Source organism: Podarcis gaigeae (genome assembly GCF_964106915.1).
Source record: "Podarcis gaigeae genome assembly, chromosome: Z".
In the NCBI taxonomy this organism is placed as follows: Eukaryota; Metazoa; Chordata; class Lepidosauria; order Squamata; family Lacertidae; genus Podarcis; species Podarcis gaigeae.
Genome location: NC_139691.1, coordinates 16,828,113 through 16,855,900, shown reverse-complemented (window position 1 = coordinate 16,855,900; position 27,788 = coordinate 16,828,113). Strand labels below are relative to the sequence as shown.

At 43.6% G+C, this 27,788-nt stretch overlaps 1 protein-coding gene and 1 long non-coding RNA gene across 2 annotated transcripts; one reads left to right on the top strand and one right to left on the bottom strand.

Annotated features, from left to right (window-relative positions):
* Nucleotides 1-345: 345 nt before the first annotated feature.
* On the top strand, nucleotides 346-26,826 carry CRAT (carnitine O-acetyltransferase). The gene is made up of 14 exons (XM_083722286.1): nucleotides 346-646; nucleotides 5,356-5,619; nucleotides 9,386-9,504; nucleotides 12,728-12,781; nucleotides 14,054-14,219; nucleotides 15,355-15,529; nucleotides 16,533-16,711; nucleotides 17,204-17,304; nucleotides 18,745-18,864; nucleotides 19,321-19,443; nucleotides 20,379-20,514; nucleotides 22,596-22,658; nucleotides 23,493-23,630; nucleotides 23,902-26,826. Exons 1-14 carry the CDS (start codon nucleotides 620-622, stop codon nucleotides 24,115-24,117), a joined length of 1,881 nt encoding a protein of 626 aa, XP_083578412.1. The 5' UTR covers nucleotides 346-619; the 3' UTR covers nucleotides 24,118-26,826.
* LOC310836872 lies at nucleotides 19,513-20,368 on the bottom strand. The gene is made up of 2 exons (XR_014560286.1): nucleotides 20,294-20,368; nucleotides 19,513-20,083 (listed from the first exon to the last, which is right to left on the bottom strand). It is a non-coding gene; the product is annotated as an uncharacterized lncRNA (long non-coding RNA).
* Nucleotides 26,827-27,788: the final 962 nt, after the last annotated feature.

Here is a 27,788-nt window from a genome sequence, read left to right as displayed (position 1 = left end):
GTCAACTCTTGAGTAGAACTTAGCTGCAGACATTATTTTTCATTTATGATTAAATTAAAACCATCATAATATCTATGCAATTTACAGGGGGCACTATTTAGTGTTGCATCTGACGTTAAATCCTACACAAGTGTATACCCACTGAAAATAATGGAAATAACTGACTGCAACTCAGCTGGATACTCCCAAACGTGTGTGCATCTCAGATGTAAGTCTAGCTGTATTTATTAGGGCTTACTTCCAGGAAAGTATGCAGCATGCAACCAATAGTAAACTTCCCTTGCATGTAACACTACGCAGCGGTTTCCCAAAATATGGGGGGCGGGGGGAGTGTGCCCAACCTGAAAATGGCGGAGCCTCTCCTGCTTCCTTACCCCTTTCTGTTTAGGGGGGCTGCTGCCCTTTCCAAAGATGGCTGCTTGCTAGCTCCTCCCCACAGCAGCTGCAAATTCTTGTTGCAGCTGCGGTGGTGGGTGCCTCTTGCTGGGCTACTGAAGTTGCACTCTGCAGCTCCCTGCCCTCTGCTCTCTCCAAGGCCAATAGCTCAGGACTTTGGCCTCGAGGCAGAGCTTCGACTCTTAAGCAGAAAAAAGGGGGTGGTGCAAACTTGTACAGTGCAATGCTTGCCTTCCTAGCGAGGAACATGGTAAGTGACTTTCTCTGCTGTCTTTGAATCTTTGGGGGTACAGCTGCGAGGAAAGGGCTCAGATTCTGTGGCTGGAAGAAGAGGGGTTTTTGGCGGGGGTGGGGTGCAGGGGTAGGTGGATTAGGGGGTCTGACTTCGGGGAAGATCCAGGGGCAGGGCTGTAGGAAGGAGGAAAGGAAGAATTAACTCCTGTCCTGTAACTCTTGTTGCTTGTTTTCTGGAGAAGGAACATTCCTGATTTCTCCCTCTCTAGTGGGTGTGTTTATTTGGCAGAGCACTCTTGGTCTCCAAGATATGTGTGGTTTTCTTTGGCAGATCATGTGAGGAGGGGGGCGAAGTTATGCAAACAGGAGAATCTTTTTTCTCTAATTTAAAAAGTACAGGAGGATTCTTAGCCAAAGAATGGGAGAAAACAAAGAGGCTCATTTTCGGTTCTCTGAGTGGTGGGATTTGAACCCTGGTCTCTGGTTTCTAGTCCTCATTTAAACCCCACTACAACCCTGTGAGGCAGATTAGGCTGAGAGTGAGTGGCTGGCCCAAGGTCACCCAGTGGGTTTCATGGTCGAGTGGGGATTCGAACCCTGGTCTCCCAAGTGCTGATACTCTATCCACAACACCACACTGGCATATACGACACACACATATATATAATGTTGTTGTTGTTAATAATAAAATGCTTATATATCCCATTTTTAATATTTGAAGGACGTCGCACACATGTTTGTGATAATGCTCATGACATTTGTAAGAGCTCAATCTTTTAGTGTGCCAGTGCCTGTACTTTGGAACTCCCTGCCAATTGATATCAGGCAGGCACCTTCACTGTCCTCTTTTCAGCACCTGCTAAAAACATATAGGCGAGAGCTACCCAATTATTTAGAAAGTTGATGTGTTTTAATCCGTTTTAAGTCCATTGTTAACTTTTTGAAAGTCTTAAATTATAGAATTGTTCATTTTTCTTAGTGATTGTTTTATCTTTTTTATAAACTGCTCTGAGGTTTCTTACAATCATGCAGTGCATAAATTTCATGAAATAGTATAAATAAATAAATCTTGTAAAGTGAGCCTGTATTATCACGCAAAGCCAGTGTGCTGCAGTGGTTAGGTAAAGGGACCCCTGACCATTAGATCCAGTTGCGGACGACCCTGGAGTTGAGGCACGGATCTCACTTTATTGGCCAAGGGAACTGGCGTACAGCTTCCAGGTCATGTGGCCAGCATGACTAAGCCGCTTCTGGCGAACCAGAGCAGCGCACGGAAACACTGTTTATCTTCCCGCCAGAGTGGTACCTATTTATCTACTTGCACTTTGGCGTGTTTTCGTACTGCTAGATTGGCAGGAGCAGGGACCGAGCAACGGGATCTCACTCTGTTGTGGGGATTCAAACCACCGACCTTCTGATCGGCAAGCCCTAGGCAAGCCACAGTGCTACCTGCGTCCCTCTTGCTGCAGTGGTTAGGGTGTCGGATTAGGACGAAGGAGATCAGGGTTTAGATTTATTACTTGGCGGTGAAGCACACTGGGTTCGACATCCTCTCAGAGTAGCCTACCTCACAGAGCTGTTGTGAATATAAAGCGTAGATTGGGGAGGGGGGAACCGTATATAGTAGCTTGAGTTCCTTGGAGGAAAGATGGGGTGCAAATTTAATAATACGTTTTTAAACAAGAACATCACCCTTGTAATTGCAGATGATGGGGCAAGGCATAAAAAATCTTTTAAAATAATTTTAAAATAGTAAATGTTTTAAAAAATTGCTTTTTTTATCAGAAAAATGTGCTAAAGTCTCCCCAAAATAACCTTAGCTTCATAGAAAATCTGAGTTGACTAGAAAGAAATGAATGCAGCAGGTGTCTTTGGCATCGATTTTTAAAATGTTTGTTGAAGACTTTTCTATATTGTCAGACGCAACGTAGAGAAAAGCGAGAATGCAGCTCTCCCTGCTTGGCAGAATCTTGGCTATCAAAATGAATTTGTGGTCCAGGATGCTGTTTCTATTCTAATCAATTCCAATTGTAAATAATTCAGGCTGCTTCAAAGCATGGAAGAAGGATATTTCTAAATTCATCTGGAAGTGGGGAAATCCAAGACTTAAACATAAAATTGTGAAAGAGGAGGCATTGCCCTGCCAGACCTGCTAATGTATTATGAGTCAGCCTGTTTGTGTTGGTTAAAATAATGGATTACATTGGATAATGCAGACATCCTGGACTTGGAAGGTTATGATTTAAAATTTGGCTGGCATGGATGTCTTTGGTATGGGAAGGTGAAAATTTATAAAAGTTTTATGAATCATATTCTTAGGAGGAATCTGTATAGAGTTTGGGAGAAATATAAAAATCTGCAGGAAAGGAAAACACATTTATGGCTATCTCCTATCGAGGCTGTTACAATTAAGAGAGTTAATATGGCTAGAGAGTGGGAAACTTACAGGGAATTGCTGCACTTTACAGAGAGGGAAGCTAAACTGAAATCAATGGAAAATGTAAGGAGCCATGTTACAGATTGGTTATAATATCATCAGTTATGTGAAATGTTTAAAATAGACAGGAAAAATGGTTTTTCAGACCAAAGCTCACAATTTGAAAAAGAAAGAACTTCTACAAAACAAAAAAAAACTTTTGTCTGAAACGTATAATGTGTTATTAGATCGTGAAACAAAAGACGAGCTTGTCAAAGCCTCTATGACACACTGGGCAACAGATATAGGGAAGAATACAGATTTTAACCTCTGGGAAAAACTTAGAAAAAGTGATTTGAAGTTTGCAGAATGTTATTCTTTGAAGGAGAACTACTTGAAAATGATTTACAGATGGTATTTAACTCCAAGTAGGCTTGCTAAGATGTATAAGACTAAATAAGACTGAAAAATGCTTGAGATGGAAAGAGGTTGAGGGAACCGTCCTTCATATGTGGTGGACTTGTAAAAGGGTAAAAAAAGTCTTGGGAAATAATCCGTAATGAATTGAAAAAACAGATTTTAAAGTCCTTTTAAAAAAACTACCCCAGAGTACTTTTTGTTGGGGATTATTCAGACTGAAATTCCCAGGTGTCAAAAAAGGTTATTTATGTATGCTACTGCCGTGGCCCATGTTTTGTTATCCCAAAAATGGAAAACGAGTAAGGTCCCAACTAAAGAATGGCAACTTAAGCTAATAGAATATGTGCATCTTGGAGACTTAACATACAGAATAAGAGAACAAGAACATACATTTAGAGAAGATTGGAAAAGGTTTATTGAATATATGGGGGGGGAGTGTACACCTGAAAACGTTGGCAGCATTAAGATAAATTCAATAGTGTAAATAAGTTCTGATGGATGCAATAATGGAATACTGAATGGTTTAGTTTTTGTAAAAAATGCAGAGATTTATGATATGCAAAATGAACCATGGAAAGAGAAGAAGGGAAGTCATTGATATGTTAATGAAATATACTCTGAGTCCTGTAGTAATTTCATGCTCTTTATTGCAACTTGTAAAACAGTCATTGAATTGCCCCCCAAACCTCAGGCTTTTATATACATTATTTACACAATGAGTCGATTCTGATTGGCTGATTCTGCTTCCCTCCTGGAGCCTGATTGGTCTTTTCTTGTAAGCCAATCAGTTGTTGCATTCTAGGATCCTACTTGCCTATTGTTCTAGGATCCAAGCTTAGTACATAAATGTTTAAATGAATATTTTAAATTGTAAAACAGAAAATTAAATTAGAGAGAGAGAAAAAGTGACAAGTCTGTTAGTCTGTTACAGTTAACTGGTGATCTATGATTTTTTTAAAAAATTGTGCATATATCTGTTGCGTACTGCTTTGATTTTTGTTCTAATGAAATTGTGCTATTTATGTATTTTTTTATAAATAAAGATGGGTTAAATTGTTTGTAAAGCACCACTGAAACATGCTGGTAGTCACAATGGCCTACGCTTCTAATCTCTTAAAAGTGATACATGACCTCCTTTCGGGCCCAGAGTTAAACACTACTGTATAAAAGAAGAATGTGGAAGAAAACTGAGGACTGGCATTACTAAGGGCAAGGTGTCCTATCTCCACTGTGGGAGACCATATCCCTCTGAATACCATTTGCTGGGAATCCCAGTTGGGGAGAGAGTTGCTGTTGTCTTTAGGTCCTGCTTCTGGTTGGGCAATATGAGAATAGCAGGCCAGACTATTTGGGCTTTGGAGGCCTGATTCAGCTGCTGGGTTCTTCTGGTGTCCTTACACATGCTATGCATTAGTACAGGTTTCCCAGAGTCTGAAACCTTGTTTTGCCCAGTAACTAACCTCCCTGATCCTTAACTGTGAAGCAAGTCCCAGCTTATTCTGTTGAACTAGCTTCCAAATAAGCATGCACTGGAATGCACCCTTTGGCTTCAATGAAATGATCTTGCTCAGTTTCCTTGCACATACACAGAAAGATCTGCCTCTGGTCTCTGATGGCAAATTATCCAGTGAAAATGCCTCATGGCCAAAGAATTATGTTGCATCATGTCTCTGTTTAGTCAGGCAATATTTACTGAGAGGGTAATAAACCATTCCCACATCCCATTATTTAGGGACAGAGTATGGTGAACCACTCTTTAGTGAGCCCTTGAAGTAAAAAGGTGGACCACCTCAGTGAGGCCTGTGAAATGGGTGCATTTGGAGAGGGAGGGAGGTGCTTCCTCTTCTGCTATAAAGTGACCATATGTGTTTTTTTCTGCGGATTTTCAGGCAAAGCCATCAGGTTTGCTGAGGCCGGTGGCACTGAGGAAACTTCCGGGCCGGTACCTCGCCCACCAGGAGAGCTTGCCTCGCCTCCCCATCCCGCCTCTCCAGCAGACGTTGGACCGCTACTTGGCTGCGCTCCAGCCCATCATCAGTGAGGAGGAACTCAGCCATACCAGGGAGCTGGTACAGGATTTTCTGAAACAGGGCGGTGTTGGGGAGAGGCTACAGAAAGGACTGGAGAGAAGAGCCCGGAAACATGAGAACTGGGTAGGTCACAGTTGGAGGAGGTCAGGACTGCTGTAGCAGGTGTGAAGGTGTTAAAGCTGTCATGTGGTCCCTTTTTCATCTGGGGAAGGCAGTTGTTGTTTTTATTATTGAAATTACTAAAAATTTCTAGACCGCCCTTGATCCAAGGATCAAGGGGCGGTTTACAATATAAAAACAGAAAAATGCATAACATAATAAGCAAAAAAACACACACACAGTTTAAAAGGCCATTGATTGTTTAATTAGCCAGAAAAAGTAGGTAGGTAGAGACAAGTTTTCATAATACTATAAGTCGTGACATCCAGTGAAGTTTAATGATGGAAGTATGCAGGACAGAGAGAAGAGAATATTCTTATTCACACAGTGCAAGGTTAAACTTTAGAACTCCCAAAAGAGGCAGTGATGGCAGCAGCAGCAACAACAACAACAACAACAACAAATTATACTCTGAGCGGCTTCCAACAGTACATTAAAAACACAATAAAACATCAAACATTAAAAACTTCCCTAAACAAGGCTGCCTTCAGATGTCTTCTAAAAGTCAGTTGTTTATTTCCTTGACATCTGGTGGGAGGGCGTTCCACAGGGCGGGTGCCACTACTGAGAGGGCCCTCTGCCTGGTTCCCTGTAACTTGGCCTCTCGCAATGAGGGAACCACCAGAAGGCCCTCGGTGCTGGACCTCAGTGTCCTAGGAGAACGATGGGGGTGGAGACACTCCTTCAGGTATTCTGAGCCGAGGCCGTTTAGGGCATTATAGGTCAGTACCAACACTTTGAATTGTGCTCGGAAACATACTGGGCGCCAATTAGGTCTTTCTATGTACTGGGAGCCAATGTAAGCTACCAACTTGGATGGCTTTAAAAGAGGATTGGACTAATTCATGTAGGATAAGGCTATCAATTGCTGCCAGCCATGATCAATCAATCAAACATTTAATCATTTTATTTGTATGCCAACTATGCTCTGCCTCCAAAGAGGCAGCAATGCTTCTGAGTGCAAGTCGTTAGGAATCACAAGTGGGGAGAGTGTTGCTCTTGTATTCAAGTCTTGCTTATGGACTTCCCTTTGGGGCGTCTTTTTCACCACTGAGAGAACAGGATGCTGGACTAGATGGGCCACTGGCCTGATCCATTATCTTATGTTCTTACAAGGAGGGGGAAATAAGGTGGGGGACCGACCATGGCTAGAGTTGTTAAGGTATACAGCACCCTTGTCCAGTTTGAAATGAAGTTGTGCAAATTGCATTAGAACCCTGGCTCTGCTGGTAGAGATGTGAAAGCCCAGAAAAAAACTGGAAAATTGGGTGGGGGAATCACCTCCCCCCTCCATACACACATTTTTTTGAATTCCCCCACCCCCCTGGTCTTTGGAAGCAAAAACTAGAAACCATTTTTCAAGGGGAGAGGCAAAATAGGCAGAAAGGGACAGTATTTTCTCCACCCTGCAATTTTTCTGTGTTCTCTCCCCCCCCCCACCAGGTCTTCACATCTTCATCTTCTAGGCCCTAATATGCCATCATCCCCTGTTCTTCCTCTCCACCCAGCCTCTCTTTTTAAATACTTTTCAAATTTACCATTATACATTGCATTAGTTTTGCAATCATTTTAACATTTCATGGTTTGACTTCCTCCTCTTTCTGCAGTTCCTTAAATTTACTTTTTAATATCTTCTGCATATCCAAACTCATTTAATTTGCTCATTTAATTATCTACTTTAAATATATACTCGTATGAAACTGCAGGTTATTACAATAATCCTGCCAATGTTTACAATAATCCTGCCAATTTATCTGTAAATATTCAATAAACCATTTCCATTCTTTTATAAAATGTTTGTTATCTTGATTTCTTAAGTTTCACCATTTCTGCATATTCCATAAGTTTTTGTATCCATTCTTCCTTTGCTGGGACTTCTGCTTCTTTCCATTTTGGGGCAAGTAGCATTCTTGCTGCTGTAGTCGCATACATAATTAAATTTCTATTCCGTTTAGGTACTTTTGTGCCTATAATTCCCAAGAGAAAAGCTTCTGGGGTTTTTTTTATACAAAGGTTACTTTAAACATCATTTTTAATTTATTATATATCATTTCCCAGTAAGCTTTAATCTTACTACAAGACCACCACATATGATAAAAAGAACCTTCTTTCTCTTTACATTTCCAACAGTTATTTGATTTAGATTTATACATTTTTGTCAGTTTACTCAGTGTTAGATACAGCGGCATTGCTAGCCACTCAGGTGTCTGGTGCGGGGGGGGGGGGGGTGTCCTGAAGCCAGGGGCAGGGCAATCTGCCCATGGGACTGGGTGAGTCTCTCCGACGCTTTGGACCTTTCCGACACTTCCCCCTCAGCTGTAGGGCAGCTGAGGGAGAGGCAGTACAATGGTACCTCGGGTTATAGACGCTTCAGGTTACATACGCTTCAGGTTACAGACTTCGCTAACCCAGAAATAGTACCTTAGGTTAAGAACTTTGCTTCAGGATGAGAACAGAAATCACGCAGCGGTGGCGCAGCGGCAGTAGGAGGCCCCATTAGCTAAAGTGGTACCTCAGGTTAAGAACAGTTTCAGGTTAAGAACAGACCTCCAGAACGTATTAAGTTCTTAACCCGAGGTACCACTCTAGGCAGACGCAAGTCCCACGCTGCCGTTTTAGGCAGCGTGGAACCTGCAGGGGCCTAAATCACCACATCACTCCTAAAAAGATTTGTGAGCCCTATTTTTTAAAAAAATAATAATAATAATCTCATTTTGTCACACACACCCCTCAGTGATGACACCTGTGGCGGGCTGCACCCCCGTTCCTCCGCCACTGGTTAGATTTCATATCATTTTCTCTCATACCATAACATGCTGTAAATTTTATATCCATATTCCACAATCGTTCCCACACTTCCATGTCTATATTATGATTGATATCTTCCTCGTCCTTTGTCTCCCATTCCAATAATATTTTATATATTTTAGACAACACTTTTACCTTACATTCCAACAGGTCTCTCTCCAGTTGTGATCTTTGTTCCCCAAACCCTCGTATCCTATCTTTCTTAAATACTTCATTCAAATGATGATATTATAACCATGCTGTTAATTTCCTTGATAATTCCTTAAATTGTTTTTATTTATACTCTCCTCCCTCTTGTTTTAATAAATTTCTGTAAGTTGTACACCCTTCTATCATATTCTTTTTCTCATAATGTGTGTGTGTGTGTCTACATGTGTGTGAAACACAAGCAAAATGTCAGGAATCGGCAAAAAAAAATACATTGCCAATTCTCTTAGAACACTAATAAAAAATTTTAAGTAGAACTCTAAAGGAATGAACCCCTCCCCCACCAGTAGCAATCTATATATACTAGAAAAACTCAGTAAAGACATAAAAACTGTGTTATACTTAGAAAAGACATTCTTATCGTTTCCAGTTCAGGCAAAACATGCTGGGCTTCTGGGTTGAGGACCGAGGCCCATATTGTATGGAAAAACCTGCCTGTTCTATTTTCCATTCTGCAGCTAGATTAGCCTGTAGCCAATATTCAAGCTTATAAGGATCCTTGCCCTCTCCAAAAGTCTTGTTCACACAGGGTATCAAGGGAAGCGGAGCGGTGCCAGCTAGCCCCACCCATGGAGTTTTGGCCATCCGGGGCACACTATGGCAGGGTGGGGCTAGCCGGCAACGATTCCCACCCATGCATTGATAACACGTTGAGCAAAACACCCTACTCCCAAATGGCATTGGGCTAATGATACCTTCTCTGTTCTTATCCCAGCTTTCTGACTGGTGGCTGAAAACGGCATATCTAGAGTATCGGCTGCCTGTAGTGGTACATTCCAGTCCTGGAGTAGTTTTGCCCAAACAGGATTTTCTGGATCGGCAAGGGCAGCTAAGGTAATTGTGACCACATTGGAGGTTCAGGTTCCAAGATGTGTTTGAAAATAGGATGCTGATTTAATTATGCATTGTGAACTCTTGTATCACAGAATACCAGCTACTGAAAGGTAACGGTGGTAGTAAGGCTCCATGCCCTGCTTTCGGGCTTCCTGAAAGATGCTGGTTGGCAAACACAGAATTTTGGGCTGGGATACCTGTGATTTTAGCTGGGATTCCTATATTGCAAGGGCTTCACCTAGATGACCCTTTGGATCCCTTTGAACTCTACAGTTCTATGATTCTGTGGTTTACTCAGCAGGTCTCTTCCTTAATGTGGCCTCAGCTTAAAGTTTGGAAGCCAACACTGTTCCTATCTTTAACCAAGAACCCTCTGCAGCATACATTTGAAGCTGTATCCTACCACTTTAAACAGTTGTAGTTTTGTCCAAGGAATCCTGGAAACTGTGGTTTGTTTAGGATGCTCAGAGTTGTTAGGATGAAGCTTCATGGAGGATAATCAGCTTATCTGCGGAAAGCAGGTACACTCCAGAGGTGGGACACAGGTGGCACTGTGGTCTAAACCACTGAGCCTCTTGGGCTTGCCAATCAGGAGGTCGGCGGTTCAAATCCCTGTGACGGGGTGAGGTCCCGTTGCTCTGTCCCAGCGCCTGCCAACACAGGCCACTCAAAGCGACATACCAGAAAAACCCACCACATGCATACATTAAAACCTGGTTGGGTGGGTAGTGGGGGAAATAGATTAAAAACCATTCCTTGCACTTTAAAAGGCCATAGGTAGTTAACAGCCAAAGGCCTAGTTAAAAAGCAGTGATTTTGCCTGGCACCTGAAGATATATAACGATGGCGCCAGGTGAGCCTCCTATGGAGGAGGCATACAAAGAAGGGTCTCAGATGACAGTTACAAGGACTGGGTCAGTTCATATGGGGAGACATAGTCTGTAAGGTATGGGGTCCTGAACCATATGAGGCTTTATAGGTCAAAACCAGCACTTGGGCCTGGAAACTAATTGGTAGCCAGTACAGCCAGGTCAGGATTGGTGTTATATGCTCAAAACATCCTGCCCTGGTGAGCAACCTGGCCACCGAATTATGCACCAGCTGAAGTTTCTGAACTGTCTTTAAAGGCAGTTCCGGGTATAACATAATGCACTTTAAATATCACATACACCCCCGCCCGGCTGCTTTGCAATCCCATATCAATGTTCCTCTATGCATGTGCGCGCACACACACACACACACAAACTCATTTCCTTTTTATTTTTGGCACACACTATCACACTTTTTGGGGCTGGGTGCACAGACTTAACTTTGCAGATTCAGTATCAAGGGGAAGGGAAACCTGAGCTCACAGTCTGCAGAGGTGGAATGTCTCAGGGTGTACATGAAAGTGGGGGAGCAATTAACCAAAGGTGAGACTGGAATGAAATGCAACAGGGCAGCTTCTCTGGGTGTAGCAGGATGGAATATATATTTAATTGCACCTTTGCCCCAGGGATCTGTGTTGTCCTTTCCCTGTAAGTACGCCTTGACCTTTGTACAGGATCACCTTTCCCACACTTCCCCCATCAGTCTCTGTTCACCTTTCATCTTTTCTCCTGCTGTGTTTATAAATACTGCCCAATCAGAGAAAAGAGCAAGGACCAGTGGAATAAAAGATCCTCTGCCTCTTTGTGATGACACTACAGTGTCTAAGGCTGCCTGTCCTGGGTAAATCTGCCCCCAGGGTTCATCCCCATAACATACTGAACCCTGATGCTCAATCCCAAATAAATAAATTAATGAAGAGAGGAGCAGTGATACTTAAAAAAAAATATCTGTAGATGTTTAGCCCAAATGCATATTGTGTTTATTTGAAAGTAAGTAAAGCTTGACCTCTCAATCTTAGGCCTTTCTGCTTGTAAGTAAGTCCTGGCTGAGTTCAGTGGTGATTTGTTTGCTAGTTCAGAGCTCTTTCCACCTGCAGGATAGGTGTTGCAATTCAGCAGGTTATTGAGGTCATCCAGGTGGCTGTGGATGTTGCTGCTTTTGATTGCGTCAGTGAAGGCAGTTGATAGTCCTAAAACCAGGTGTGGCAAACCTCTGGGCTGTGGGCCAAATTTGGCCCTCTAAATCTATTTGTCAGGCCCTTGACACCCCCCCTCAGCCACACACACTCCGCCCCAGGCTGCTACTGTCTCCTGCACACTCCCCTTGAATGCAGCTGCTTACCTAGAATGTGTTGCGGAACTGTCACAATGCCTCTCTTATTCCTGGATGGAGGGTGGAGGGATGTGTTTGTGTGTGTATTCTGGGTTGTGTATGTATTCTGGGTTGAGTTCAGCTACATTTCATTTGTGGTAGGCACATGCAAATTAACTTCTGTCCACTTTTGCGGGTCTAATCTAAGTATGGCGTTGGATATAGCCTTCTGACTTTATTGTGGCTAGAACATAGTCTCCTGGGGGGGAAATAGTCACATCTGTTGCACTGCCCACTTTTTTCTCTCACCCCAGCATGCGGCCCCTGGAAGGTAACCCATGGCAGAATGTGGCCCTCTGGCTGAAAATGGCTCCTGTTCTCTCTTTTTTGTACCTATATATTATATTCTAATAAAAAATAAATGGATTCAAACTCTTGGTAAATCTGTTGATAGCTTTTTAAAGCTGCCTCTTTTGCTAAAGAGCAATAGTTTTATCTGTTAAGATAATTGCCCTGCATTTTTGTAGATCCTCTCAGATAAGGCTCCTTGGATATTTTTCTTTTCTTTAAATGTTATTTAATCCAAACTGAACCATGCCGGGTTTTTACATAGAATCACAGAATCGTAGAGTTAGAAGAGACCCCAAGGGTCATCTAGTCCAACCCCCAGCAATGCTGGATTCTCAACTGCAACATACAGATAGCCATCCAATCCCTGCTTAAAATCCTCCAAGGAAGGGGATTTCCCCACCTCTCTTGGGAATCTGCTCCATTGTTGAACAGCTCTTACATGTGGGGAGTTGTGTCACTTCATCCCCACTGACCATCATGCAGCTGTGTTCAGACATGCAGCAGGCACACCCACCCAGCAGGACCTGAAAAATGGGACAGTTTTATTGTGTGATTCTACGGAATGTATAAACTAGACTGGGATTCCAGGTGTTTTTAAGTATAAGGATCTGCATAAGGTAAGAGCTCTTGCACTCCTGCTGTTTAATCTGTATTAAATCTCCATTTCCCCACTGCTTTCTGCTTTTTGCAGGTTTGCTGCGAAGCTGATTGAGGGGGCTTTGGACTTCAAAACCATGATTGACAAGTGAGTTGCCTCTTCTTTCCCACCCACCCTCCCAGTGGTTCACTCCCCCCCCATCCCTCCCTCCTCTCCTTTTCCTTTCTTTCTGTGCCCTTTAGATTGTAAGTCTGAGGGCAGAGGCTGTCTTATAACTAATCGCCATCAGCCACCCAGAGAGCTGTTTTTTGGCTGAAGAGCGCTGGGTCACGATGTTTTAAATAAATATATGTTCGTATTGCAGTATCTGTATGCATGATGCTTAGGTACAAAAGGGCAGATCTCTGCCCCACAATTCAAACTCCTGCATGAGAGTAAACAACAAAAGAAACACTGTTATTTTCAGTAGTACGTATTTCAGCTCTGTTAGGGTTTTAGTCTTAATCTAATTGACCACAGGCAAGACTTAATTCTGAATACATCAGGAGTATTCAAATCCTCCCTCAGCCATGTAGCTCACTGGATGTGGCCTTGGGCCAGTCAATGCCTCTCAGCAGCAGGTGGACTTTGGTAATCTTTTGTAACATGGTGCCCTTTGCGAGGGCAAAATTTGGCACCTCCAAATGGATCTTCTCAGTTACGGATTTTGTGCCCCTTCGACTTGGCACCCTGCCTGCACTGCCCTAAATTTGGTGCTGCTCTCAGCCTAACCTCCCTCACAAGGTTGTTGTGGGAATTACATGAGGAGGGGAAGAACCATGTAGTTCACCTTGAGCGCCTTGGAGAAAAAGATGGGGGGGATGCAATAAATAACCCCCCTGCCTGTCTTATACACACCAAGGCTTGTTCACACGTTACACAGAACATGGGTGTACACATAGGTACAGGTTTTTGTGCAAAAGAGGGTACACTTGTTGAATTGTGCAGCTCAACTGTTTGTGGACACAGATTGTACACTTGCTGAATGTAACATGTGAACACTCCTGCAGACACACACACACACACCTTTGTCTGATCTGTTGAAAATTGAAACGGCCTCCTTGAGTCAATTGCCCTGATTTCAAAAACAGAGCCATAGTGATGTTTTTTTCTTGACCCGAGTTCCCCATCCCTGCGACAAAACTGAATGTTTGATTGTGGAACTGTGCCTGGCTCCATAAAACAGCCTCCCTCGAAGGCCGTCCGACAGCAGCTTTGTTCAGGGAGGTTTTCAGTGTTTCACGTTATTTATGTTTTGATATTTTGGTGGAAGCTGTGCAGACCAGAGCGGCTGGAGCAACCCAGTCAGACAGACAGCATATCATCATCAACAATAACAACAATTTTGAATCTTCTTTCTCTTCATTATTCCTTGACCAGTGAGACACTTCCTGTGGAATACCTGGGTGGGAAACCCCTCTGCATGAACCAATACTACCAAATCCTCTCTTCCTGCCGTATCCCTGGCCCCAAGCGGGACTCTGTTGTGAATTACGCAAAAGGAAAGAAGCCTTCAACGCATATCACTGTAGTCCACAACTTCCAGGTATGCAGGCAGCTCTCAGTTAATTTGAAGTTTTGGGACTAGACCACATGCTCCTTTTTTCTTCACATTCCCTGTGCCATCTCTGTATAAAGGTGGGGTAGGCATAGGGTTGCTGGAGGGTTTTGTTTAGTTCACATTTTAAAATAAGTTCACACAAGCAGCCTAATAAGCAGGTTGGAATGCCCTTACTAGTTTCTGCACACATCTGAGTTTTGTGATGCACTCTACTCAAAAACAATAATGAAAATAAGAATGCAAGAAGAGCCCTGATGAATGAGGCTAGTGGCCCATCTAGTCCAGCATCCTAGCAGTAGCAACATGATGCCCATTATGGGAGACTCGGTAGCAGGATTCAAGCACAAGAGCAACACTCTCCCTTCCTGTGGTTCCCAGCCTTGCTGTCTCCAACCATAGAGGCAGAGAATAACCACCTGTGACTGGGAGCCATTGATATATGCAACAAATTTGTCTACTCTTTAAAGCCATCCAAGTTGGTGGCCATCTCTACCTTCATGTGGGAGAATATTCCATAGCGCAGCTTTATTTATTTACTACTTCTACGCTTCATCTTAAGGTCCCAGGCTACAGCATTAAAACAAAATATTAAAAACAATTAAAAATAACTGACCTTCACATAAATAGGTGGGCCTTAAAACTGTACACCATACAAGTGTACCATAAAAGCCTGGTCAAAGAGGGGCATCTTCATTCCATCATTTCCCGGAAGCTGTGTAATGAAGGTGCCAGGTGCACCTCTGATGGGAGGGAGTTCCACAGCTTAGGGGCTGCCACAGAGAAGGCCCTTCCTTGGGGCACTGACACTCCCAAGCCTTTAAGTTAAAAGGAACCACCAAGAGGGTCCCTTCTATTGATCTCAGCATCCAAGAGGGTCTGTAGGGAAGGAGGCGGTCTTTCAGATGCTTGGGAGTATGCACTGTGTGAAGGACTTCCTTTTATCTGTCCTCCAATATTCAGCTTCACTGGATGTCCTCAAGTTCAAGTGTAAGGGGGAAACGCACCAGCCATTTGATGGACCAAGTTCAGCATTTTATGTGTGTGATCCTCACTTGCTCTATTTTGAATGAATAAATATGAGTGCCAGGCACCAGACTCACCTCTCCTTCCCTCTTCCCAGTTCTTTGAGCTGGATGTCTACAGCAGCGACGGCAGCCCCCTGACGACTGACCAGATATTTATTCAGCTGGAGAAGATCTGGAACACCTCCCTCCAAACCAACAAGGAGCCAATTGGGATCCTGACCACCAACCATCGCAACAGCTGGGCCAAGGCCTACAATAACCTCATCAAGGGTCAGTCTTTTGAAATGGTACCCGTGGCATTGAACTGGCTGCCTTACTCTTGTGGAAGGAGATGCCAGACTGGGGACGGGGAGTGTACCTCCCTAGCAGGTGGGGGTGACGGTTGAAATTTGGCCCAGCCTCCTTCCCACTTCCCAGAACAATATGCAAGCCCAAACACAGTTATCCTTGAAAACATGTCCATCTCAGGGTTTGTTGATGCAGTTCTCCAACTGCATAAGGTGGACAATAAAATATTTTTGTGGTTCCCCATGGCTCGGATGCAGGGTGCATATTCACCAGGAACTGGGCATTTAGTATTGTGGGCCTAATTTTATGCAGTTCCCTTCCAGTCAAGGTCAGACAGACCCTCTCTTCCTGTTGAACTTCCAACCCCTACTTTTTTTATTCCAATGGGCATTTTTGTTGAGGTTCAATTTTTTTCATTTCAGTGGATTTATATTGTTATATTGTATTTTTGTAAACCACGGAGAGATTCTTGTAGTCAAGTGGTATATAAATTGTTTAAATACAATAAATTTCTTAACCACCATTGGGTACCCAGGTGGATTAACACAATAAAAACAATTCCAACCTAGATTAGTTTGTTCTTTCTTGTATTTTATCTTGAAAAGTGTGTGTGTGTGTGTGTGTGTGTGTGTGTGTGTGCACACAGTCCCAACCATAAAAATGTAAAAACAATCCCATATATAACCAATGATACAGACATTTAAAAACAATTCCATATATAAAAATAGTTGAAAATAGCTCTGATACTACCAAGAGATGGACTGTAAAATGCATACGCTAAAATGTGCACTAATAAGAGCTCTATTGGTTTTTTAAATTATTTTTTAAAGCACGCAGAATTGCATTGTATTAGGGAAATTTACTTGCAAAAATAACAAGTGTATATTAAGACAAAATTATAAACGGTTTTTGAAGGCACGTGGAGAAATGTGTGGTAAAATGTTTTGCACCATTTCTGGTCCCCCCCCCAAACTTTTTTCTCCAGACAAAACCAACAAAGAGTCTGTGCGTTCAATTGAAAAGAGCATCTTCACTGTCTGCCTGGATGCACCAATGCCCCGTGTCTCAGACGATATCTACAGGAGCCGTGTGGCTGCCCAGATGTTGCACGGTGGGGGCAGTCGCTGGAACAGTGGGAACCGCTGGTTTGATAAAACGCTTCAGGTGGGTGCTGGGGTGTGTGGCTAGAGTGCAATAGAATTATTTCCTATAGCAGTTTCATTCCTTCACTGAAGGTTTAAAACTCTGTTTTAGCTTCACTGTAGGAAGACAGCAGGGATGAATGAAGTTCCACCACTGAGACAACTCTTCCCTTAAATCACTCCCCTTCCATATCTATCATCTATCTGTCTATCTATCTATCTATCTATCTATCATCTATCTATCTATCATCTATCTATCTATCTATCTATCTATCTATCATCTATCTATCTATCTATCTATCTATCTATCTATCATCTATCTATATCTATCTATCTATCTATCTATCAAAGCTGTGTCAGGCTGAACTTTTTCTATAGTTTATTACTGTAGATCATGGCATAAATAAAGGTTGGCATAACATAATACGAAAAAAGATCCCCATTATGAGCTTCCTTGCCCCTCATCTCTGGCTTGTTCAGCCCTTCTCTCACTGTCTCAAAAATTGCTTTGCAGTTCATCGTGGCCGAGGATGGCTCCTGTGGTTTGGTGTACGAACATGCTCCCTCGGAGGGTCCCCCTATTGTCGCCCTACTAGATCATGTTGTGAACTATACGTAAGTTTCTGTTGTTTCTCTGTGAATGTGATGATCCTTTCTCCTCCTGGGAATGTAAGTGGCTGTGCCCATGATGGATTGTTCATGATAATACTTATCCCTTTTATCATGGGTTCCCAGTGGTCTGCAAGCTGCATTCAGGTGGTCCATGGCATACTTGTGGATTTCTAGCCAAAGACAGGAGACGGCACATGCATCACATTAAGTGTTCATTTTTAACTCTGGCTGTTTGCTTCTGTTATGTCCAGTAAGCCCTTAACTTACATGGGGATTACGTTCCAGGAATCGCACCTGAAGCCAAAAGTGCATATAGCCTACCTACTTTCCACCCCCTTAATTTTTTTAATTGCCGAGCACATAAAGCTGAATGCACACAAGTTAAATGCATATAAGATGCGGGCTTACTGTACCAGTATCTGATTGCATTACAGTTTGGAATTCTATGGAATTCAAATTGCAGTAAGCTGTGATGTATAAGAAATCAAAGAAGCAATAAATATACAATTAAAAATCATTCAGCATCTAGTATGTAGGCAGAAAAAAATAATAAAGAGGTCTGCCAGGACCCTCAGCAGTTTTCAAGTGGTCCATGGGGGGGGGGAGTTCATTCGTAGCCAATTGTTTGGGGGCCTCATGCCAGCAGGCCACCCCACAGCCACACAAGCCTGCAGGAGACCTACTGTACAAACTTACATGTACGAACAACCACCAAGACTGTGCATAGCCTCCCATTCTTCATGTGTGCAGATGGGGATACACTCAACAGATGACCAGGCCTCTGGGCGTGGTGGAAAGGTTTAAACCTTTTCACCCTCTCCAGCTCTGTGTTTATTTTATTTTTATTTTATAAATCTTTTTTAGCCATTACTCTCCATATTTGTTAGATCTTGAGGGGGTGTTTTCAGAGGACCACTTCAGTCCCCTGGGCTGATGTTCACTACCCCTGCCTTACACCAGCCCTGTAAGGTGAATGAATATTATTCCCACAAATGGGCCTGCAGCAAAATGTTGCAGCATACGCATAAAAACAGTGCTTCTGTTTATGGAGTGCCAGGAAGCCATGCCATTTTCAGGATATTATAAGTTGTAAGGGGCATGAACAAGACATGTTGTTCTCTCCCCCTGCCTTCCATTGTCATACCATTAAAATCCCAATTAAAACCTAAATGCACAGGTAAACAGGACCATCTTTGCCTGGTGCCTAATATTGATGGTGCCAAGTGCACCTCACAGGGGAAGGCAATGCTCAGCCAGAGATCCACCACTGATAAGACCTTGTTCTTTTTGCCACATTCCACGCCTCCCTTGGAGGGGGCACATGAAGCAGGACCTTATGCATCCAGGATCCTGTTCTTTGCTGTGTTGTATAGGATGTGATGCTCATAACTGAAAACACCACCTTCTGTTCTTAACATCTCTTTGGTGATTGTTCTTTGGTAGAAAGAAACCAGAATTGGTGAGATCTCCCATGGTTCCCTTGCCGATGCCTAAGAAACTCCGGTTTAACATCACCCCAGAAGTGAAGAATGATATCGAGAAAGCGAAACAGAACCTTAACATGTGAGTTGTCCATGGGGCACAATAGGAGTTTTCCAGAGGAGACAGGTTCAGGAATGAACAAGAGGAAAAAGACTTCCCCAGAGTCAGGCCAACACAGGATGGATACTGGCTATCTCAGCTTCCACTTAAAGCAAATATGAAGAGGGGGAAATCAAGTTTCTAGTTCCTGTGAGGGGCTGTTTGGAATCTTGAAGATATTTTCATTGGGCTCAGAGTAATTATCTTTTTTGTTGCTGTTGCATGCGGTAGCACAGACGTGGGGCAGAAAGAAGTAATCTGCAGTCTCTTAAAGGCCCGGTCATTCTCCTAGTCCTCTTAAGTTAAATGTGTAGCAGGCAGGAAGCATTGGAGCAGTAGCTGATGGAGATACCAGCAGGGATATTGCCAGAAACATCTAGCTCTCCAGCCTATTGATAAACATCTCAAGAAAGCACATCTTCCTCTATCCTTCTGCAGCCTGGTGCAAGACTTGGATATCAGTGCAATTGTCTTCCACCAGTTTGGGAAGAATTTCCCCAAGTCGGAAAAGATCAGTCCAGATGCTTTTATCCAGATTGCATTGCAGCTGGCCTACTACAGGTAGGTGACAGGGAAGGGGACAGGTGCTCTACTTTACTTTCTAGTAGCAATCAGAACATTCACAACAACTTTCTTGGGTCTGCTTGACAGTTTATGCAGTTTGAACATACTGAAACCAGGGTTAGGGAAAATTTTTCAGCCCAAAGGCTGCATTCCTTCCGGGAGGCCGCATGCTGGGGAGTAAATGGGAGAGCTACAAATGATAAGTTTACCTTAGTGTAGTACTTAGTGTAATAGTGTAGTGTAACACACTCATTACCCTCTAACAAGGCAAGCAAGGACTGTTATCAGATGTCAAGGACACATTCTAGGCACATCAGAACTCATGGATAGTGCAAAGCAAGGGATTGGGTGTGGTCTGGGGAGAATACCAAAGGCCAGAGAGAGAGGGCTGGAGGGCTACTTTCCTGGCCTAGAGCCAGCGTGTTCCAAATTCCATAGAGGAATGTTTTCCCAATTTCTGAGGCATCCTTCGGTCCCGCACCCCAAGGCATTCAGTTTTAAATTCAGGAGGGGTTCCCTCCTCTAGGAGGAACTTGCCTCCTGTGTCCCTGCAAGGTGCACTGCTTTGGAAGGAGTAGGGGTTCATTCAGAGATGTGACAGGCAGAGACCCAAAGGTTCTGTGACACTCCTTGCCCCCTGCAAAAAGAAAGGCACAAGCGGTAATGATATTTGAAAGGCCTCAAATCGAAACCACCTTGATAACTTCCAGCAAAGGAGACTAATGGGACCCCAGTAATTGTGGGGTATTCAAAAATACCTGTAAAAGGACCTTCTCTGACAGGCTGCTGTGAAAATAGGATGCTGGAACTAGATGGGTCCCCTTCGGCCTGATCTAGCAGGGCTCACCTGATGTGCGTTCTCTCAAATTCTTCAGAGAGTCATTTCTGATCTGCTGGCTGTTTCTTCTGCTTTTCTGTCAACCTCCTCCTAGGATGTATGGGGAGCCCTGTTCCACCTATGAGAGTGCCTCACTCCGGATGTTCCGCCTGGGCCGGACAGACACGATCCGTTCTGCCTCTGTAGATTCTCTCAAGTTTGTGGAGGCCATGGATGATTCTGGCAAGCAGGTGGGAAAAGCGGACTCCTTTGCTGCCCATATTGACCCTTAGATGGCTTTCCCCCTCCCCATGGAAGTTTCCCATTGCATGAGGGCCTTCAGCTCATGCAGCATTGGATGGAACCCAAACAGAACTTATAAACCATGCTGGATCGAACCATTCAGAATGGTCTCTTATGAATAAAGGCTTCATTTGTTAAAAGAAGATCTGTCAGCCAGCCAGTGATAACACAGGTAGCAATTAGAACCACCATAGAGACTGTTGTCCTTGGCAACCAGAGCAGCCCAAATGTGATCATAGAGAGGAGAAGTCCTGCTTCATAGTTACCAAAGGAAGTGAAACCCCTAAGGGTGCAGCAGAGACCTAGAAACTGTTCTGCTGGAACATACCTGTTCTCCTTGCTATTTTTATGAAAACGTTAATTTGTCATATTCAGTATACCGTATCTTTGTTTTTCATTGTAAGCTGCTTTGTATATTAATAGAAAATTGAGATATGGCTATTCAGACTGAGAGGCTGCAATCCAAGCCCCACTTACCTGGGAGTAATCCATACTTAATTCAGTAGGTCCTACTTCTATGTAAAAATGGTTAGGATCGCACAATAAACATCTTTTATTCACCACATATCGATCACCGAAACAATCTTAGCTTGAGACTGGCAATATGACCCAAAGACCCATTTGAGCTTTAAAGGGTCTGGGGAGAGGTTTCCTGTGATGACCCTTTTTACTGGAAAAATAATGCTCTTGATGAAGAACAGTCAGCACAGATGTGTGAAAAGTTACCTTGGCTACCAGGCCAAGTTCAGGGTGTTGATGCTAACCTATAAGGCACTATACTGCTTAGGACCAGGTTACTGTACTTCAGAGGTTACTAGCAGGAGAAGCTCTCCCGCAGACCACAGTAACCTACTCGGTATATAAAGGATTATCCCTTTATATGCCCAGTAGGTCACTGTGGTCTGCGGGAGAGCTTCTCCTGCTAGTTTAAAAGACCTCTGAAACTTGCTGTGCAGTAACTCAGAGCAAGGCCTTCAGTGTGGTTGCCCCTGTTCTGTGGAATGAAATTCCTGACAATACATGACAGGTTCCCACTATCTGCTCTTTCTGGGAACCATTTAAGATACTTTTTTTTCAACAAGCTTCCCCTAGCAGATGTTCTCATTTTGCTGGAGAAAAGCGGAAGAGTGAAGAAGAGCAGAAAGGACAGTGTGTCCTGTCAGGACACAAGGGGAGTGTTCTCGCAGAGTTCTCCCTAGCAAATTTACAGGAAAACTCTGCGAGCCTCAAGCCCTTTGTGCACCTCTGCTGTGGGTATCCATTCTGTTTCTTTAAAAAATAAAAACCTTCAAAGTGGTTTTCCAAAAATAATAAAACAATAGAATTATCAGTAAGAAAAATGAACAATAATCTAAGACTCTGAAAAAGTTAGAATAACAATAGACTAAAAACAGTTTGAAACTTGCATTGACTTTCTAAATATCTTGGTAAAGGGACCCCTGACCATTTGGTCCATTCATGACCGACTCTGGGGTTGCGGCGCTCATCTCGCTTTATTGGCCGAGGGAGCAGGCATACAGCTTCTGGGTCATGTGGCCAGCATGACTAAGCCGCTTCTGGCGAACCTGAGCAGCGCACCGAAGCTGTTTACCTTCCCACCAGAGCAGTACCTATTTATCTACTTGCACTTTGACGTGCTTTTGAACTGCTAGGTTGGCAGGAGCAGAGACCGAGCAACGGGAGCTCACCCCGTCGCGGGGATTCAAGCCACCGACCTTCTGATCGGCAAGTCCTAAGCTCTGTGGTTTAACCCACAGCGCCACCTGCGTCCCTCTAAATATCTTGGTAGGCGTGTCTAAACAAAAATGTTTTTAGCAGAAAAGGTTTTTTACTGAAAATAGTGCAGTGGAGGCATCTGCCTAATGTCAGTAGGCAGGGAGTTCCAAAGTTTAGGTGCTGCCACAATAGAAGATTGAGTTCTTACAAATGCAGAATGAAAATAAATGAAAGAGTTGGAACTCTTCTTCGGCAGGTGGGCTGTTGAAATGGAGTAGTTTTCGGCAGCTGTGCTTTCTCATTCCTCCCTCAGGATCTGGAGAAGGTGGAACTACTGAGACAAGCCACCCAGGCTCATCGTGCCTACACTGACATGGTAAGTTCCTATAATGCTCCATTTGCCTTAATGAACCACCCTTCATTGATACAGAGCAGATTCTCTGGTGCTCCAATAGGTGCCTAGAAGGAAGAGTTTTCAGTGTGTCACAGCAGGAGTCTCGCCTGCTAGTGAGCCTGCAATTACTTCCTTAAAACAAGAAAAAACCAAAAGAGGTAGCCTTTGAACCACCTCCTATGAGATCCATAAGATGGGTGAGGATCCAGCTATATGCCCATTGCTGAGTGGACACCCAATCCAATTCACACATTGTTTAGGAGGTTGGTGCAGATCAGGACCAACTTTTACTGGATTCCCTTCATATCCTTACTTGGTACCAAGTTATTCAGGAGAGAGCCTTCTCCCCTGCCCCAATTTAGACCAACTAGCCCACTTTAACTGTCAGAGAAAGCCCTTGTGGCCATGCCTGTCCTGCAGAAATCTGTCTGGTAGAGTCTACTCTGCAGTGGCACCCACCTCATGGAAGGCACCTGAATTCCACCAATTGCTGGAAATCTATTTGCCCAGATAGCCCCCACCTGCTGATGTTTTACTATTCCTTTTTCAAAAATCTATTTAAAGTATTTACCAGGGTTCAAATTCCCCCACTTGGCCATGAAGATCCTCAGGTGACCTCTCAAGATTGTTGTGGGAATTAAACGAGGAGGGGGAGAACTACCTTAAGCTCCTTGGAGAAAGTATGGGATAAAAATGCAGTGCAGTAAAATAAAATAAAATTTTGGGTGCTATAGCTGTATCTGGCTGCAGAGAGAGCATTGCTGCCCATTGTTTGTTGGTGTAGCTTTTTGCAATGCGTTTCTTTCAACCCTTTAGGCAATTAGAGGGGACGCAATAGATCGCCACCTCCTGGGGCTGAAGCTCCAGGCCATTGAGGACCTTGTCAGCATGCCCGAACTGTTTATGGATACTGCGTATGCTGTTGCCATGCACTTCAAGCTCTCCACCAGCCAGGTAAACAGCAGCTCGCCTGACTAATCAAGGAGGGGACATGTGGACTTGTTGAATTAAACCAAATAACCTTAGTTAGATTTTGAATAAAAGTGCAGCTAATTGTTACTGTTTTGAATTTTACTGTGTTGATCTTTCGTGGGTTGTGCAAGCCGCTATTCTGAATGCTTTTTATGGGGGGGGGGGGTTCAGGTGGAACCAAGCGGGGTGGTGTCCTGAAAAAGCCTGGGGACCACTGATACAAATGAATATGTCTCCTCCCCCTCCTCTGTAGGTCCCCGCAAAGACTGACTGCGTAATGTGTTTCGGCCCAGTGGTCCCAGATGGCTACGGGATTTGCTACAACCCCATGGACGAACATATCAACTTTGCCATCTCGGCCTTCAACAGTTGCGCTGAAACAAATGCAGCCCGGATGGCACATTACCTAGAGAAGGCCCTCTTGGACATGCAGCTGCTCCTCAAATCGAACCCCAGGTCTAAACTTTAAATGTGGGGGGAATTGCGGTTTAAAGCCTTGGAGGCTCCAAAATCCAGACAGTTGCACAAAGGCTTCAGCTGCAGGGAGTGTCTTACATCCCTGATCTCCATGGAGCGAGGCCTGTTTGTGGTTCTAGGACTGCTAGGCCAAAAAACAAACAAACTAAGCTAAAATAAAAATACGTTTGGTTTTTGTTTTGAAAGGAGCTTGGAACAGACAGACTTTATCCTGTGATCACGAAGTGCCTTATTGCTTCCCCAGAATTGGGGGGATAGGTTTTTTTCTAGTCATACCTGCATTTTGTTTTTGCTGTGAAAACAAGAATATAGGAATGGCAGCCTGCTTCCCACCTCAAACAAGTCCAGAGGGCAGGCAGGGAATTCCTGCTTTTCTGGAGACCAGGGGTAGTCAACCTTTTTTTACCTACTGCCCACTAATGCATCTTTCTTGATTGTAAAATTTCCTTACTGCCCACCAGTGCTCGATGGAAGGAAGATTCAGCTTGTGCTGTAGACCCCCCCCCCCTAGAATCCTGAAACGCCCACTAGTGGGCGGCAGGGACCAGGTTGACAACCCCTGCTGTAGACACTGAGAAGGAACTGAAATTAACTTGAGGCCGCCTCTGGATCTGTCACCAGCTGCGTTTCCTCATGGCCTCTTCATAGAATTATAGTTGGGAAGGATCATCCAGTCCAGCCCCCTGGGTTCGGTCCGGCAGCTCTGTGCCATTCCTGTGTGCTTGGGGTGGTTTGCTTTATGATGGGGAGGTGGGCTTCTCAAACTCAAATATGGTCGCCTTTCTACTTTGCTGCTAGCTTGGAGAGGGGATCGTTGCAGTGTAGCTTTATCTGTTTTCTATGCCCTCAACACCCATCCACAGCTCAGATCTCCGTTTTGTGTTTGCTTGGGTTTTTTAATATCCTTGTGTGTTTTGGGAATCCATCAGGATGGGATCACCCCCTGCTGTAACAGGTTCCTATCCCCTGCAGATCCACCCATTTTATTGTTTGATAATAAAGCACTCTTCGTTGTTGAAGAAGTAGGTGTTCTGGCCATTTTCACTGTAGATTGCCAACACCTCACCCCACCTGACACAGAAGTATGCGAAGATCAAGCAGTCTAAAGGATTTGCTGGGTCTTGGTAAAATCTACGAGAAACTGGTGAGAAGTCAAGTAGTCAGGGAGAAAGGATAGGGCCTGGCTAGAAGTAAGAATCTGCCGGGGGGGGCGTGTCTCCAACCACCCTGTTCTATCCTCTCTCTTTTTTGGAAACTCTTGATACTATGGCAGGGCTGGGAAACATGCAGCCCTCCAGATGACTTATAGCACCTTAGAGACGAAAAAGTTTCATTATAATAAGAGATTTTTGTGGACTATGGTCCATTTCAACTGCAGAAGATGCAGGTTAGCAAGCATTATGTACCCATTTGCACACAAACCACAAGTGCCTGCTTGCCAGTTCAGTCTTCCCCTGCATCTGATTGAACTGTGATCCAGGAAGCTTATGCCAAAATAAACATGTTAAATTTGTAATTGCTGAGATGACTTTTGTGGTTGTTACTTGATCTCTCAAATCTGGTTCAGGTGTGGAATTGGCACCAAACTTTTTGCCTTGATAAGATTTTTAGAACAGGCATGAGGAACCTGTGACCCTTTGGGTGTTTTTGGACAGCATGGCCAGGGGTGATGGGAGTTGAAAGTCCAACATCTTGGGGGGAGGGGCACTTCCAGGTTGCCCATCCCTGTTATTAAAGGCAAAATAGCAAGGCCAAACACAGGCCATCTGCCAAGTTCTGAATAAATTCCTATCACTTTGGGCATGAGAAGAGAAACATTAGAGGCAGCAGCACAGAGTTGTGCTCTTAAAGGCTTAAGCCCACTCAAGTCTGTATTGGATTTGTGCTGAAGAGATCTGCGTTGTTTCCCTTATAGAATACTATTTTCTGCTGTCAATGTGTTCAAGAGGCATCTTGGCAGTCATGAGGACTAGCCACTGGCTTTTATGGAGGTTGAGATTAAAGAAAATCCTCCTGTTTTACAAGTGCCTTATATTGCCCACTCCTAAGGAGAAAGGGAGATTGTGTTAATGTAGGACTGTTTACATGTTGCCATGTGTTTCCCCATTTTAAACTGTATTTGGTATGTTTGTGGTTTTAATGCTTTTAACCTCATCACTTCTTTGAAGCTTACAGTGCCTAGATTCAGGTGTTAAATATATTTTTTTTAAAAAAAAAACAACCCTGATATTTATACATCAGTGTTCTATGTAAAATTATTGAAAGTGGAGAGAGCATGAACAGAAGTCTAGGGTTTGAATCTTACCTTAGCTGTGAATGTCCCTGCAGTCTTAGTACAGGCCTACCTGATGGGTTGTTCATTTCTAAGGATTGTCGAGATGTACTTTGAGCTCTCAAGAGCTAAACAATTACATTTTGAATTGCCAAACTACTTAATGTATGCTGGTTTCCCATCACTTATGGTATTAAAAAGATAAAATCTTCATTGCCCAAGCTGTTCAGCAGTAGCTTCTAGCATACTGGAATGTTAGAACAGGTGCTTTCTCAAAGCACTGCAGAATCTTTGGTGCATGTAATTTTATAATGCTTCTGATGAATGTTTGCATGATCTGCTTGTAAATTGTAATATATGTATGGATGGGCCTAAAAACGCTCACTGGTATTGTGTGTAAACTTAACCCAATTAAAACTGAAATTTTAAGCTGTTTGTTTCTGCATACTGGTACTGAAGATGGTGTATTTTCTTCACTTGTGCATAGCAAAAAAGTGAAACATTACTGTAAATGCTTAGATTGTAGATGCATTCGTAGACACAAAGAAAGCTAGCTTCCTCCTCTGTGCTGGCTGACAGAAGTAGCTTTTTCCAGGAACCATCAGCACTCTATTCCCCTCTCACCATTGGGTTTTTTCACTCGCCTTCTTCCCCATTGTATCAGATCTGTTCCTCAAACTGACCCTTTTCTGTGTTTTTAAACATGCACTGTGTATAGGGTGCTTTTTCTACTTTGTAGCCCAGGGTGCCAAAGTCCATAAAGTTGACACAGGAAGTTGGAAACGACCTCTCTCACTTCTATGAATTTTTTTCAAGACTGAGATTAGCAGCGCTGGTCTTGATCTTAGTGTGGAAAAGTTGAACAATTGAAAAGGAGAGGAGGAAAGAGCAGTGTCATTTTCATGGTCCCCTCTGGCTTCTATGTACTTGTTTAAGGCTGTGGTTGCTCTCTTCTGAAAGGAGGCCAAAGTGGGTGGGGAGTGTGCAGAGGTTTTGTGGACACCAAGAGAGGTCATCATGGGGATTCTTTTAGCCCCATATATTTTCACTCCAATCTAGGAACAGGCTCCTGTGCATCAGAGTAGATTTCTCTAGGCACGTAATCCACCTAAAGTTAATTCAGTGGAAGCAATATATTGGGTACATAATCTTGCAATCAGCAGCACATGTCCTACATGGCTCTACACAGCAGTAAATCCCAATGAGTTTCATGTGACTTACTCCCAGGTAAGAAACACAGCATTTCAGCCTACGTTTTGTTGAAAGCAATGTAAATTGGGTGTGCTCAACTCCCTGAAGGCTCACTGATATCAAAGGGGAAGTAATTGTGATGTTTGTTTGGATCATGGCTGGTTGTATATATAGCTGGATGCATATTTTGATGGGTTTGA

What these genes read in the sequence shown, in the direction of transcription:
- CRAT (XM_083722286.1), top strand. Translation starts at nt 620, where the DNA reads ATGCTTGCCTTCCTAGCGAGGAACATG. An exon ending in CTACAATAACCTCATCAAGG is followed by an intron (nt 15,530 to 16,532) that starts GTCAGTCTTTTG and finishes TTTTTTCTCCAG; the next exon opens with ACAAAACCAACAAAGAGTCT. An exon ending in GCGAAACAGAACCTTAACAT is followed by an intron (nt 18,865 to 19,320) that starts GTGAGTTGTCCA and finishes ATCCTTCTGCAG; the next exon opens with CCTGGTGCAAGACTTGGATA.